The following is a 14,367-nucleotide window of genomic DNA, read 5'->3' as shown; positions in this document are numbered from 1 at the left end:
GCAAATCCGTAACTTCCGTTCGTCTAACGTCATGGCAGCGTCATGACGCATTCGATAAACCTCGGAAATTAGACCATTTACGGTGTTAAGCACAGACTGCATATTAAACGTTCTAAACAATATGTACTAAATCAGTTTTATTGTAATCATAATTTTATATGGTTCATGACAATTATTAGAAAATATGGAATAAAAAAAACATTTCTGATGGAACTTCAATAAATGTATGCCACACTCAATAACACCAAAAATAATAAAAAAAAAATAAAACAAAATTAAATTAAATGAAAGTGTGCATACATGGAAATATTATTCAGGTAAGTCCATGAAAAACCCTCTACAAATTGCAATTATAAACAAAAAATATAATTATTATACAAACAGAGCACATTCTGATTGGTGGCCCTGTTTACCAACTTGACCTCTTTAAATGAACTTTTGTTTCTTGTTATATATTCATGTTGATTATTTTATATATTTTTATATACACTTCTATGAACCTTGAATTTGAAATAACTTGATTGAATTGAATATTGTATGTATTTCATCTTATTTACATTGTACCTTAGAGTTTGGTGGTTTTACTTTATATTTTTTTAATAAACAGCCAGTAATGAGGGAGCTGATAGAGGAAAAGAAGAATCAGTGGAGTTTGGCAGCTTCATTGTGCCACAGGAAATAGTTGTGTTTGTGCATGGGTTGCAATACAGTATGCTACAAGAGTAAATGATATACTAGAAATAACAAACTAATGAACAGTCTACATGTAAAATGTACATTCTAAAAAGCTGCATAGATTTTGAGGAGCTGGTGGAGAGAAATGTGATCAAAGTGACCGGCTGCATAACCCTGTCACTGGTCATCACACTGAACGACAGGATTAACAGACAATATTGACACTAAAATTAGTCATAATCCCAAATTAGTCACACTACCTATTACACTTTAAAAAAAAAGATGCAATACATGTTTTATGTCAAACAATAGCAACTTTGTTCACAATATATACTTAATGATGAAATAAATGGTTAATTAAAACCACTTTTTTGATTTCAGCTTTACATGTGCTTAGTTTGTTTGTCACCATCTATTAGTCAACCGAGCCGTGCATAGCCACAGTTAGTCTTGCTGTTAGTCTAGCTGTGGTGCTCATGAAAAGAATAATAATAAAAAAAACCCACAAGTGATTATGCAGTCAGGGTTTGAACCTTTTCTGTTTGATTATTTGGTCTGTTTTGTTATTTTTCTGTCTTGAAGTATTTTTGTTTTTCTGTGTTCTTTCTCTTGCTGGGTTTTTCTGGTTGGGTCTATCACTATCTCTCTTGTTTGTTTCTTGGTTCTTGGTGATGGGTGTTTCCCTCTCTCTGGCCACGCCCTTGTTCTGGTGCTTCCCGTGCACACCTGTTCCTGATTTGCTGATTATGACCTGGGGTTATATAAGCTCACTGGGGGTGTTAGTTCCTTGCAGGCGTGTTAGTTCCTTGCCAGTTTGTCATGGCTTGTGCCTTCATTCCAGCTGTGCACCAACCTCTGCTATCCACAACAGTAAAGCCTTCTAAAAAGCAGAGCTGTTAGTTTGAGCCATGCATTTCTGTCTAGCAATTCCTGACCATCCAGCCTGATAGATACGGTTATATATCTTTTAATGTGTTTCAAAAGTGACTTTAGATTTTAGTTGTTGAGTAAAGTTAAAGATGCATTATCATAATGACCAAGTCATTCTTCCTGAAAACAGGCAAATTAGGAAACATAAAAGGGCACTTGTGCATTTTATTTATTTATTTTTCACTTAAAATTAAACTGAGCAATTTTTGTTGGCCTGTTAAGTAATAACAGTTTATTTGCATAGCACTTTGAATGAATACAAAGTACTTCACAATATTAGTGTCATTAAAATAAAACAATAACAAATACTGAAACATTATAACACTGTGTGTAAAGTAATAATATAAATAATATGCTGAAAGAATAATGTAAAAGAATATGAATTAACATAATGATTAGCAAGTATCGGCAGTCAAGAACATATGATTCTTGAAACACCTCAGTTGACTTTGAAAATCTAATCTCAACTGATACAGTGGCACTGTATCGGTCGGCCCCTTGTTATTTCACACATTTTAATTTATTTATGCCATTTCAAATACAAAAAGTAAATCAGGGTTCTCAATATAAAAATTTCAAAATTATCTTCTTTAAACTCAAACTCAAAGCAAATCTCTACAACTTGATATAAATTAATTAAAAATATAAAAGCCAAAATGATGTGTTGCATAGATAATGGGTCCCTTTGGTATAATATCTGTAAATAATAAGTTCAGTTTGTATTTCTTCATAATTGATATAAATAAAGTCCAATACATATTCAGTGACTTGGAAATGTTCATGTATCCATCCCTACTTGTCAAAAGAAAACTGGCAATAAAACTGATTATTTACAGGTGTTATACCAAAGGGGTCCATTACTTATACATTCCATCATCTTGGCTTTTATATTTTTAATTAATTTATATCAAGTTGTAGAGATTTGCTTTGAGTTTGAGTTTAAGGAAGATAATTTTGATTTTTTTTTTTATATTGAGAAGCCTGATTTACTTTTTGTATATAAAATGGTATAAATTAATTAAAATGTATGAAATACCAAGGGGCCAAATACTTTTGCAATCCACTGTAGACTACTGTACTCTGCAACAATGGTGAACAGTATGAAAACATTCCACTGCCTGTGGTATTTGACTCCTCTTGGGCCAATTTCACCAAACTTGGCTGGTGAAATGAAAATCAATTCCAGAACTGCCCTTAAAGGAATTGTTTGGCAAAGATCAAGGTCATTAGAGTCAAAGGTTAAATGTTCATTGATTGAAATTGCCCTTAAGTGGTTAATTTTTTTTTTCAAAGGTCAATATATATATATATATATATATATATATATATATATATATATATATATATATATATATATATATATATATATATATATATATATATATATATATATATATCCTCTTCATGCACATGGGTACTGAGTTTTATTCATTTATTCAGTGCCTAAATTTCTTCAGTTCAGGAATACATGTTTGAATGGCAGGAAAGTGGAGTTACACATCATGTTTATTGTAGCTTATGTGAAAAAAAAAAATAATTGTCTAAGGAAGAGCAATTAACAGAAATGAATTATTTACATTAATTGACAACTATCATTAGATCAACAGAGAATAAAGCACAGATTTGTTGTTTAAAACACAACCCAGTCTCACGGTAATTCATGGCGGCATTATGAACAGTACATTATTCTATGTATTCATGACGAGGACACGAAAATGGGGCGCTTTTCGTGACGGGGACATGAAATGTGGGTGACGGGGGTCTGGGGGGTTACGGTTAGAGTTTGGGGAAGGTTGACACATGCTATGGTTATGGTTACAGTTAGGAGAAGGGGAGGATTATAAATAGCAAAATAAAAAAATGTGTCACGAAAATTGGGTGCTTTTCGTGACAGCACAAAAAAAGTGAGACTGGGCTGTTAAAACAATATAAATGTTTAAAGGAGTTCAAACAACAACAGCATAAAGCTAAAACTACCATCACAAATCAGAGAAACAGTTAAGATCATACATTTGCATAGAAATCATAAATTAAATTTGGTTTGGTTCTATTCAGGCACTGTTTCATATAAGTTGTATGCAGCTGTATTTTACATTACTTGAGTACAAACATGGCTGTATAATTGGCAACTAAGATGAGCTTTGGGACATGTACGAGGGCTGTCAATAAAGTATAGGTCCTTTTTATTTTTTTTCAAAAAGTATATGGATTTCATTCATATGTTTTTACGTCAGACATGCTTGAACCCTCGTGCGCATGCGTGAGTTTTTCCACGCCTGTCGGTGACGTCATTCGCCTGTGAGCACTCCTTGTGGGAGGAGTCGTCCAGCCCCTCGTCGGAATTCCTTTGTCTGAGAAGTTGCTGAGAGACTGGCGCTTTGTTTGATCAAAATTTTTTCTAAACCTGTGAGACACATCGAAGTGGACACGGTTCGAAAAATTAAGCTGGTTTTCGGTGAAAATTTTAACGGCTGATGAGAGATTTTGAGGTGATACTGTCGCTTTAAGGACTTCCCACGGAGCGAGACGTCGTGCAGCACTCCCAGGCGCCGTCGTCAGCCTGTTTCAAGCTGAAAACCTCCACATTTAAGGCTCTATTGATCCAGGACGTCGTGAGAGAACAGAGAAGTTTCAGAAGAAGTCGGTTTCAGCATTTTATCCGGATATTCCACTGTTAAAGGAGATTTTTTTAATGAAAGACGTGCGGACAGGTCCGCGCGTCGGGACGCAGCCGGCGCGGTGCGGCGGCCCAGGAAAAACACCTCCGTGTTGATAACCATTTGTAAAATCCAGGCGGCTTTTGATGGCTTTCAGTGGAGTGAGTATATGAGAAATTGTTTAACAGCTGGACATGTTCCAACTTGTCCTTAAGGCTTCCAACGGAGGTGTTTTTCCTGTGGCGGAGCGTCGCGGCGACTGTGAGCCGACACTGCAATCCGCCCGCACGTCTTTCATTAAAAAAATCTCCTTTAACAGTGGCATATCCGGATAAAATGCTGAAACCGACTTCTTCTGAAACTTCTCTGTTCTCTCACGACGTCCTGGATCAATAGAGCCTGAAATGTGGAGGTTTTCAGCTTGAAACAGGCTGACGACTGCGCCTGAGAGCGCTGCGCGACGTCTCGCACCGTGGGAAGTCCTTAAAGCGACAGTATCACCTCAAAATCTCTCATCAGCTGTTAAAATTTTCACCGAAAACCAGCTTAATTTTTCAAACCGTGTCCACTTCGATGTGTCTCACAGGTTTAGAAAAAATTTTGATCAAACAAAGCGCCAGTCTCTCAGCAACTTCTCAGACAAAGGAATTCCGACGAGGGGCTGGACGACTCCTCCCACAAGGAGTGCTCAAAGGCGAATGACGTCACCGACAGGCGTGGAAAAACTCACGCATGCGCACGAGGGTTCAAGCATGTCTGACATAAAAACATATGAATGAAATCCATATACTTTTTGAAAAAAATAAAAAGGACCTATACTTTATTGACAGACCTCTTATGTTCAACATCACCAGTCATGACACTTAACTGAGATGTGAAAGTTTCAGAATAATGACATGAAAAAGTTTTCTTTGTGGTACTTTTAGACATCCTGTATCATAATGAAATCATGAAAAGCCCCACTTTTACATTAGATTACACTGACGATGCTATTATCATGCTGTTTAGTTATGTTATGTTTTAAATGTGATGTATCGTTGTGTCTGTTTGAAAGTGACAAACTGGTCATGGATGTCGAAATGCACGAGCTGAAGTTTGTCTCAGGTCAAGAAAGATGCACAGATATATTTGCATAAAAAATATAAGCAGGATTTGGAATTGCTATGTCACTTACACACAAAAAAGAATCTGAGACAAACCCATATTATTACATGTATTTACTTTGCCTGCATTTATAAGCTTAAATCTATTATGATGTGCTCAAAAACAAGAGATTTTCCCTTGAAACTAGAAGAGAAGATGAAATTCCTCCGATCAGTGGTGATCACAGCAAACGACCGAGGTGACTGCACATAAATGTCCTTGAACTTTTTAAAGGTCTTGCTCTCCATATCCCAGAGGTAGATTTGTGTGAAAGAGTAATCGCTACCGAGGGCGAGGTAGTGCCTGTCTGAGAAGGTGAACGGCTGGAGGATCATTGCTCCTCGTGAAGGCAGAGGCTGCACCTCAGAAAACTGCTTATTGCGCCACCTGAGGACTTGGGAATCACCAATGTAGCAAGTCAGAGCTAGATACAGGTCACTGTCCAGCCAAAAAGCTTTGACAGCCACCACGTCGTCAGTGTTTGGGATTTCACCTTGAAGCATGAACTTCAGGGAGCTCTTGTTCCACAGGTAGATGACTGGCGGCTGGGAGCGACTGGCTAAAATAAGGTAAGACTTCCCGTCTATGTCGATGAACTCGGCGTCTGTGTCACGGAACCATTCATGGAGAAACTGGTAGGAGTAGAAGCCAGTTTCATTGCGGTCTGCTTGCTCGGTCCACTTGTACAGTGTGGACAGGCCAGCCTTGGAGCTGTCCACGATAACGAAGTACCACTCACCATCCATCTGGAAGACCTCAATGTCATTTGGCTTTGAGATGTTGAAGACCTCAATAGTTTGAAATTTAGTAAACTTGTTTTGCTGCTCATCAAATTTATAAATGTGGGATCCACCAAAGAGCTGTGTAACAATGATCAAGACGTGACTGTCAACCAGTATAGACTTACATCCAACGACAGATTTCCCTGTAAGATATGAAAAAGGCAGAAAAATGACAGTAAACCACAGTAGATCCCTAATCAAATGAAAAATAAATGTATATGTAAAATAAATGACTTAGCTGCAAAGTAACCATATGCCTAATGTCAAACCTGTTATATTATCAAATTTTCTGAAATTCATTTCAATGTGATCCCACTCCATGATCACACAGCTGTTAGAATTGGGTGCGCCCATTGCTACGTAGATGTCTTCTTTAAAGGAGAAGATGTCCGCCGACATTGACTGAATGGGAATGGACTGATGGCGGACAAAGTCTGTGAGAGTCGAACAAAAACAGCAAGTGATAGTTGACCAGAAACTAACTAGAGTCTCACAAATTAAATCACATGTTGTGTGCTGTGGTCCAGGATGAGTTTTGAACAGACCCATTTTGGTTAAATTGCCATTAAATAGATTAAACTTTGCATTCACTCTTAATAGCACCTCTCACTCACTCAGTCATCTTCAACCGCTTACTCCAGACATGGGAGTAAGTCACCATCAAGTCACTCTCAAGTCATGAATGAATCAGCAGGTCCCAAGTCAAGTCTCAAGTCATAGAGGCAAGCAAGTCTCTTGCTTGCCTCTACTGGTGGTTGGCTCTCACTGCGGTATTGTATCACTTCCTGTTCCGGAGCACAGCGGTGTTTTTCTGTATCTGTTAGCTGTTTAATCTGCGCAGTTAGATTGATCTAGTTATCTAGATTACGATTTGTTTCCCAGTGTAATCTTTACGTGCCTTAACTAAAGCACTCATTCTGCTGAATCACCTCTAAATTATTTACACATTATTCACTTTGCATGTTTTTAGGAATCCGCTAGCTTAGCGTAGCTACTAGCTCTTAGCCGATTTAGCATGGCGGCTTCTCCTGTCTCTCCCGCACTTTTCTGCTCTGGGTGTGAAATGTTTAGTTATTCCTCGGCCTCCTTTAGCAGTAATGGTACTTGTAATAAGTGTAGCTTATTCGTAGCTTTGGAGGCCAGGCTGGGCGAATTGGAGACTCGGCTCCGCACCGTGGAAAATTCTACAGCTAGCCAGGCCCCTGTAGTCGGTGCGGACCAAGGTAGCTTAGCCGCCGTTAGTTCCCCCCTGGCAGATCCCGAGCAGCCGGGAAAGCAGGCTGACTGGGTGACTGTGAGGAGGAAGCGTAGTCCTAAACAGAAGCCCCATGTACACCGCCAACCCGTTCACATTTCTAACCGTTTTTCCCCACTCGGCGACACACCCACCGAGGATCAAACTCTGGTTATTGGCGACTCTGTTTTGAGAAATGTGAAGTTAGCGACACCAGCAACCATAGTCAATTGTCTTCCGGGGGCCAGAGCAGGCGACATTGAAGGAAATTTGAAACTGCTGGTTAAGGCTAAGCGTAAATTTGGTAAGATTGTAATTCACGTCGGCAGTAATGACACCCGGTTATGGCACCTTCAACTGCACCACAGACTAAAACAGTTAAATGTGGTCTATTAAACATTAGGTCTCTCTCTTCTAAGTCCCTGTTGGTAAATGATATAATAATTGATCAACATATTGATTTATTCTGCCTAACAGAAACCTGGTTACAGCAGGATGAATATGTTAGTTTAAATGAGTCAACACCCCCGAGTCACACTAACTGTCAGAATGCTCGTAGCACGGGCCGGGGCGGTGGATTAGCAGCAATCTTCCATTCCAGCTTATTAATTAATCAAAAACCCAGACAGAGCTTTAATTCATTTGAAAGCTTGTCTCTTAGTCTTGTCCATCCAAATTGGAAGTCCCAAAAACCAGTTTTATTTGTTATTATCTATCGTCCACCTGGTCGTTACTGTGAGTTTCTCTGTGAATTTTCAGACCTTTTGTCTGACTTAGTGCTTAGCTCAGATAAGATAATTATAGTGGGCGATTTTAACATCCACACAGATGCTGAGAATGACAGCCTCAACACTGCATTTAATCTATTATTAGACTCTATTGGCTTTGCTCAAAAAGTAAATGAGTCCACCCACCACTTTAATCATATCTTAGATCTTGTTCTGACTTATGGTATGGAAATAGAAGACTTAACAGTATTCCCTGAAAACTCCCTTCTGTCTGATCATTTTTTAATAACATTTACATTTACTCTGATGGACTACCCAGCAGTAGGGAATAAGTTTCATTACACTAGAAGTCTTTCAGAAAGCGCTGTAACTAGGTTTAAGGATATGATTCCTTCTTTATGTTCTCTAATGCCATATAACAACACAGTGCAGAGTAGCTACCTAAACTCTGTAAGGGAGATAGAGTATCTCGTCAATAGTTTTACATCCTCATTGAAGACAACTTTGGATGCTGTAGCTCCTCTGAAAAAGAGAGCTTTAAATCAGAAGTGTCTGACTCCATGGTATAACTCTCAAACTCGTAGCTTAAAGCAGATAACCCGTAAGTTGGAGAGGAAATGGCGTCTCACTAATTTAGAAGATCTTCACTTAGCCTGGAAAAAGAGTCTGTTGCTCTATAAAAAAGCCCTCCGTAAAGCTAGGACATCTTTCTACTCATCACTAATTCAAGAAAATAAGAACAACCCCAGGTTTCTTTTCAGCACTGTAGCCAGGCTGACAAAGAGTCAGAGCTCTATTGAGCTGAGTATTCCATTATCTTTAACTAGTAATGAGTTCATGACTTTCTTTGCTAACAAAATTTTAACTATTAGAGAAAAAATTACTCATAACCATCCCAAAGACGTATCGTTATCTTTGGCTGCTTTCAGTGATGCCGGTATTTGGTTAGACTCTTTCTCTCCGATTGTTCTGTCTGAGTTATTTTCATTAGTTACTTCATCCAAACCATCAACATGTTTATTAGACCCCATTCCTACCAGGCTGCTCAAGGAAGCCCTACCATTATTTAATGCTTCGATCTTAAATATGATCAATCTATCTTTGTTAGTTGGCTATGTACCACAGGCTTTTAAGGTGGCAGTAATTAAACCATTACTTAAAAAGCCATCACTTGACCCAGCTATCTTAGCTAATTATAGGCCAATCTCCAACCTTCCTTTTCTCTCAAAAATTCTTGAAAGGGTAGTTGTAAAACAGCTAACTGATCATCTGCAGAGGAATGGTCTATTTGAAGAGTTTCAGTCAGGTTTTAGAATTCATCATAGTACAGAAACAGCATTAGTGAAGGTTACAAATGATCTTCTTATGGCCTCGGACAGTGGACTCATCTCTGTGCTTGTTCTGTTAGACCTCAGTGCTGCTTTTGATACTGTTGACCATAAAATTTTATTACAGAGATTAGAGCATGCCATAGGTATTAAAGGCACTGCGCTGCGGTGGTTTGAATCATATTTGTCTAATAGATTACAATTTGTTCATGTAAATGGGGAATCTTCTTCACAGACTAAAGTTAATTATGGAGTTCCACAAGGTTCTGTGCTAGGACCAATTTTATTCACTTTATATATGCTTCCCTTAGGCAGTATTATTAGACGGTATTGCTTAAATTTTCATTGTTACGCAGATGATACCCAGCTTTATCTATCCATGAAGCCAGAGGACACACACCAATTAGCTAAACTGCAGGATTGTCTTACAGACATAAAGACATGGATGACCTCTAATTTCCTGCTTTTAAACTCAGATAAAACTGAAGTTATTGTACTTGGCCCCACAAATCTTAGAAACATGGTGTCTAACCAGATCCTTACTCTGGATGGCATTACCCTGACCTCTAGTAATACTGTGAGAAATCTTGGAGTCATTTTTGATCAGGATATGTCATTCAAAGCGCATATTAAACAAATATGTAGGACTGCTTTTTTGCATTTACGCAATATCTCTAAAATCAGAAAGGTCTTGTCTCAGAGTGATGCTGAAAAACTAATTCATGCATTTATTTCCTCTAGGCTGGACTATTGTAATTCATTATTATCAGGTTGTCCTAAAAGTTCCCTAAAAAGCCTTCAGTTAATTCAAAATGCTGCAGCTAGAGTGCTGACGGGGACTAGAAGGAGAGAGCATATCTCACCCATATTGGCCTCTCTTCATTGGCTTCCTGTTAATTCTAGAATAGAATTTAAAATTCTTCTTCTTACTTATAAGGTTTTGAATAATCAGGTCCCATCTTATCTTAGGGACCTCGTAGTACCATATCACCCCAATAGAGCGCTTCGCTCTCAGACTGCAGGCTTACCTGTAGTTCCTAGGGTTTGTAAGAGTAGAATGGGAGGCAGAGCCTTCAGCTTTCAGGCTCCTCTCCTGTGGAACCAGCTCCCAATTCAGATCAGGGAGACAGACACCCTCTCTACTTTTAAGATTAGGCTTAAAACTTTCCTTTTTGCTAAAGCTTATAGTTAGGGCTGGATCAGGTGACCCTGAACCATCCCTTAGTTATGCTGCTATAGACGTAGACTGCTGGGGGGTTCCCATGATGCACTGTTTCTTTCTCTTTTTGCTCTGTATGCACCACTCTGCATTTAATCATTAGTGATCGATCTCTGCTCCCCTCCACAGCATGTCTTTTTCCTGGTTCTCTCCCTCAGCCTCAACCAGTCCCAGCAGAAGACTGCCCCTCCCTGAGCCTGGTTCTGCTGGAGGTTTCTTCCTGTTAAAAGGGAGTTTTTCCTTCCCACTGTAGCCAAGTGCTTGCTCACAGGGGGTCGTTTTGACCGTTGGGGTTTTACATCATTATTGTATGGCCTTGCCTTACAATATAAAGCGCCTTGGGGCAACTGTTTGTTGTGATTTGGCGCTATATAAAAAAAAAAATTGACTGATTGATTGATAATGACCACCAAGTGTTTGCAGGTCCCAAATCAAGTCTCAAGTCATAATGACCACCAAGTGTTTGCAAGTTGACTTGAGACTTGACTTGGGACTTGCAGATTGATGACTTGAGAATGACTTGACAGTGACTTACTCCCGCCTCTGGCTTACTCCAATTAGGGGTCATGGGGGTCTGGAGCCTATCCCAGCAGTTATAGTGCCTGAGGCAGGGTTCACCCTGGACAGGACGCCAGTCTGTCGCAGGGCCACATATAGACAAACAAAGACGTGCACACCCGCACGCACACCTACAGACAATTTAAAGTCTCCAATCCACCTAACCTGCATGTGTCTGGATGTGGGAGGAAGCCGGAGCACCCGGAGAGAACATGCAAACTCCACACAGAAAGGCCACAGGTGGGAATTGATCCTCTGACCTTCCTGCTGTGAGACAACAGTGCTAACCACTAAGCCACCATGCTGCCTCTTAATAGCACCTTTGCACCCAAATTGATGTATAACACTGAAGACTTTTTTCACAACAAATTTTGACATTTTGACAACAAATTTTGTGTTACCACATAATACATCTGTTAAGTCCGTTAGAATATGTACTTAATTTCTATATGAAGTTACACAAAAATAATAGTTGCAACACAGAATTATTTCAGTTTTATTCATTATGTCGTCTTTTCAGTGAGTCAGCAGTTTACATATATCACAATACATGTCTTTTTATATAGAATGGAAGATTCAAGAAGTTGAAGTAATTTCTTGTAAACACTTCTGAATGACTAATTACCATAACTGGGGGACGCTTAAGGAACCTTTGGCTGTATTTAAGGACCTAATGGAAGAACTATTACCTTATTGTGGGGGTTTGGACTTGGGGCGTGGGGGGGGCTAAAAAATTAAGCCACGGCTGCCAGAGCATAATTTTGGATGTCCATCAGTTTCTCCTTAGGAGCCATCTCAACAAATAAATAAATGAATAAATCCATGGAACCTACAAGTCAGTGTACAGTCTATTACACACATATTATATCATATGACTTCATATCACAGGAGAAGGAGCCAAATTTGAAATTACCACTCATGAATGAAGTAACTTTTGAAGTAAAGGTCAACCAGAACCTCAGGATTACAACTAAGGAACTGTTGAAGGAGCTATAGGCATCAGATACACATGTGAAAATATGGATCTTTAAGACAACACCCCATAACTGACAGAACTGAGCGGAGGCGAGGCACAGACAGAGGCTGGACACAAATGCAGGCTCACAACAGGACGTATGAGTAAAAGGATAGTCTTTAATTCAGGCCAGGGTTTGGTAACAAGAAGGCAGTCCGTGGAGCAAAAGTACCAGGCAGGGACAAGACAGAGGACGTGGTCAAAACCAAGCAGAGTCAGTACACGAGCGAACAGAGTTATCAGGGCTGAGGCAAAAAGCAGGATCCGGTACACAGAGCAGAGTCAAAAACACGGTGAGACAAAGTGCTGGTAAGTGAATGAATCAACAAACGAGCAGGGAGGAAGTGAACTGAAGCAATTTAAATAAGAACAGGTGGTAATAGGATAATGAGGTGCACGTGGTGGAGGAAGGGCCTGGAAGGGGGGCGTGGTCAGATGAAAACTAAGTGGCAAAAGAGATGCAGAAAGGCAGTGACAAATGAGCAAGTAAACGACAGACGAATGGGGCGTGGCCAACAGTGATGAGAAAGTGCAGGTGCAGAAAGAGAGTGCCGTGATCAGAAGAAGACTGTGATAACAATGAAACTGGACATGACTATTTAGAGACCTAAGAGAAGTGCAGACGAAGAGAGAATGACAGGCAGGTGCAAGTGAGCAGTGAAGAGATTACAGACATGATAACGAAAGATCATACAAAGAAAACGAACACGAATCTAAACTTGAACAGGACTGAAAAGCAAACCAGAACATGATAAACAGAATAATGGGAAATAAAACACTATGACAAAACTAAAGTGGAACAGACAGACAAAACTATAAGAAAAACAGAAACTAAGTGATAACAAAACCTGACATCATAGTACTACATATCACAGAAATGAGAACAGCAAAAATAGGCAAACAGTAACTAAATGATAAACCATGAAAACACAGAGTGATAGAAAAAACAAGAACTGAACTGAAACATGGCCAAAGTCTAAGAGTACAAAGAAAGAAAGTAACAAAGCAAAAATAGAACATAGAATAAACACATGATGAAAGTTACAATTAATAAAACAAGGCTGGGGCAGAAAGAGCAGAACCAAATAAAGAGGGAAAATAAGGACTGAAGCCTGGAACTGGGCCGGGCATGACAATAACTAGAAAGACTGTTGACCAAGAAGGATGCCATTAATCCAAATGTGACATAAAAAAAAGGTATTGGGCTTTCTGCTAGTGATCAGCTTTAAAACTTTGCTCCAGCCTCTAGTCCCACACTTTGTCCCATCATAGTCATGGCGGGTGATGGCTCAGCCCTGACAGATGTCTCTTCTGTACGTTCCCACTGGACTGTCTACTTTGACCAGTTGTATAAGGCTGATCTTCCTGCTGGGATGTTAGACATCTCCACTGGCATGGATCTTGTGGTTGATTCTCCAGTCAATGTTGAACCACCAAATATTAGCAAAATTGCAAAGGCAGTGACACAGGTGAGGGCAGGAAAAGTCCCTGGTACTGGAGCTGAACTCCATAATGGTCCGTATGTTTTCTCCATGCATTACAAACAACCTTTGTTTCAGTCTGGGAGAAAGGTATTATCCCAATAGACTGAACAAACAGACTTGCCATCCCACTGTGGGAACGGAAATGTCTAAATTGTAACAACTACCAGGGAACTGTAGCCAGGAAATGTGTTTGCAAGGATTATTCTGAACAGGATTCACTCCCAGTTACTTGTTGTTCAGTGACTGGACCTTTCTGGTTTCACCCCCAAGAACTCAACCATCGACCATATCGTAGCTCTGTAAGTTTTCAACACAAGCACTAATATTAGAAGCTCTTCTTGACACTGAATAATTAAGTGGGATCATGTTGAAATGGGGGCTGGGCATCATAGTCAGCCTATACACAGATACTGGGGGTGTTGTTCAGAGTGGGGACAGAATTTCTAACCTCCTCCCAGTGAATATTGGCTTTCATCAGGGATGTTCACTCATCAACGCTTGCATGGCCTGAGTGTTGGTAGAGTTGTGAAAAACATTAGCTAATATGCCTCTGTTAGTGAAGAAGGGTTTACTGACCTTGGCCCTCACAGACTTGTGTTAAACTACAACACTAA

The 14,367-nt window shown here is 39.6% G+C and overlaps 1 protein-coding gene across 1 annotated transcript in view; it reads right to left on the bottom strand.

Annotated features, from left to right (window-relative positions):
• Positions 1 to 5,104: 5,104 nt before the first annotated feature.
• The window catches only part of LOC117526114 (leucine-rich repeat LGI family member 2-like), a 34,101-nt gene continuing 24,838 nt past the window's right edge, over positions 5,105 to 14,367 (bottom strand). Inside the window, 2 exon segments of the mRNA XM_034188137.1 lie at positions 5,105 to 6,330; positions 6,457 to 6,621. Of these exon segments, the coding sequence (XP_034044028.1) occupies positions 5,495 to 6,330; positions 6,457 to 6,621 (1,001 nt within the window). The 3' untranslated portion in view covers positions 5,105 to 5,494.

This window comes from Thalassophryne amazonica, chromosome 15 (assembly GCF_902500255.1).
Source record: "Thalassophryne amazonica chromosome 15, fThaAma1.1, whole genome shotgun sequence".
Classification (NCBI taxonomy): domain Eukaryota; kingdom Metazoa; phylum Chordata; class Actinopteri; order Batrachoidiformes; family Batrachoididae; genus Thalassophryne; species Thalassophryne amazonica.
This window is presented reverse-complemented; position numbering and strand designations above follow the sequence as displayed.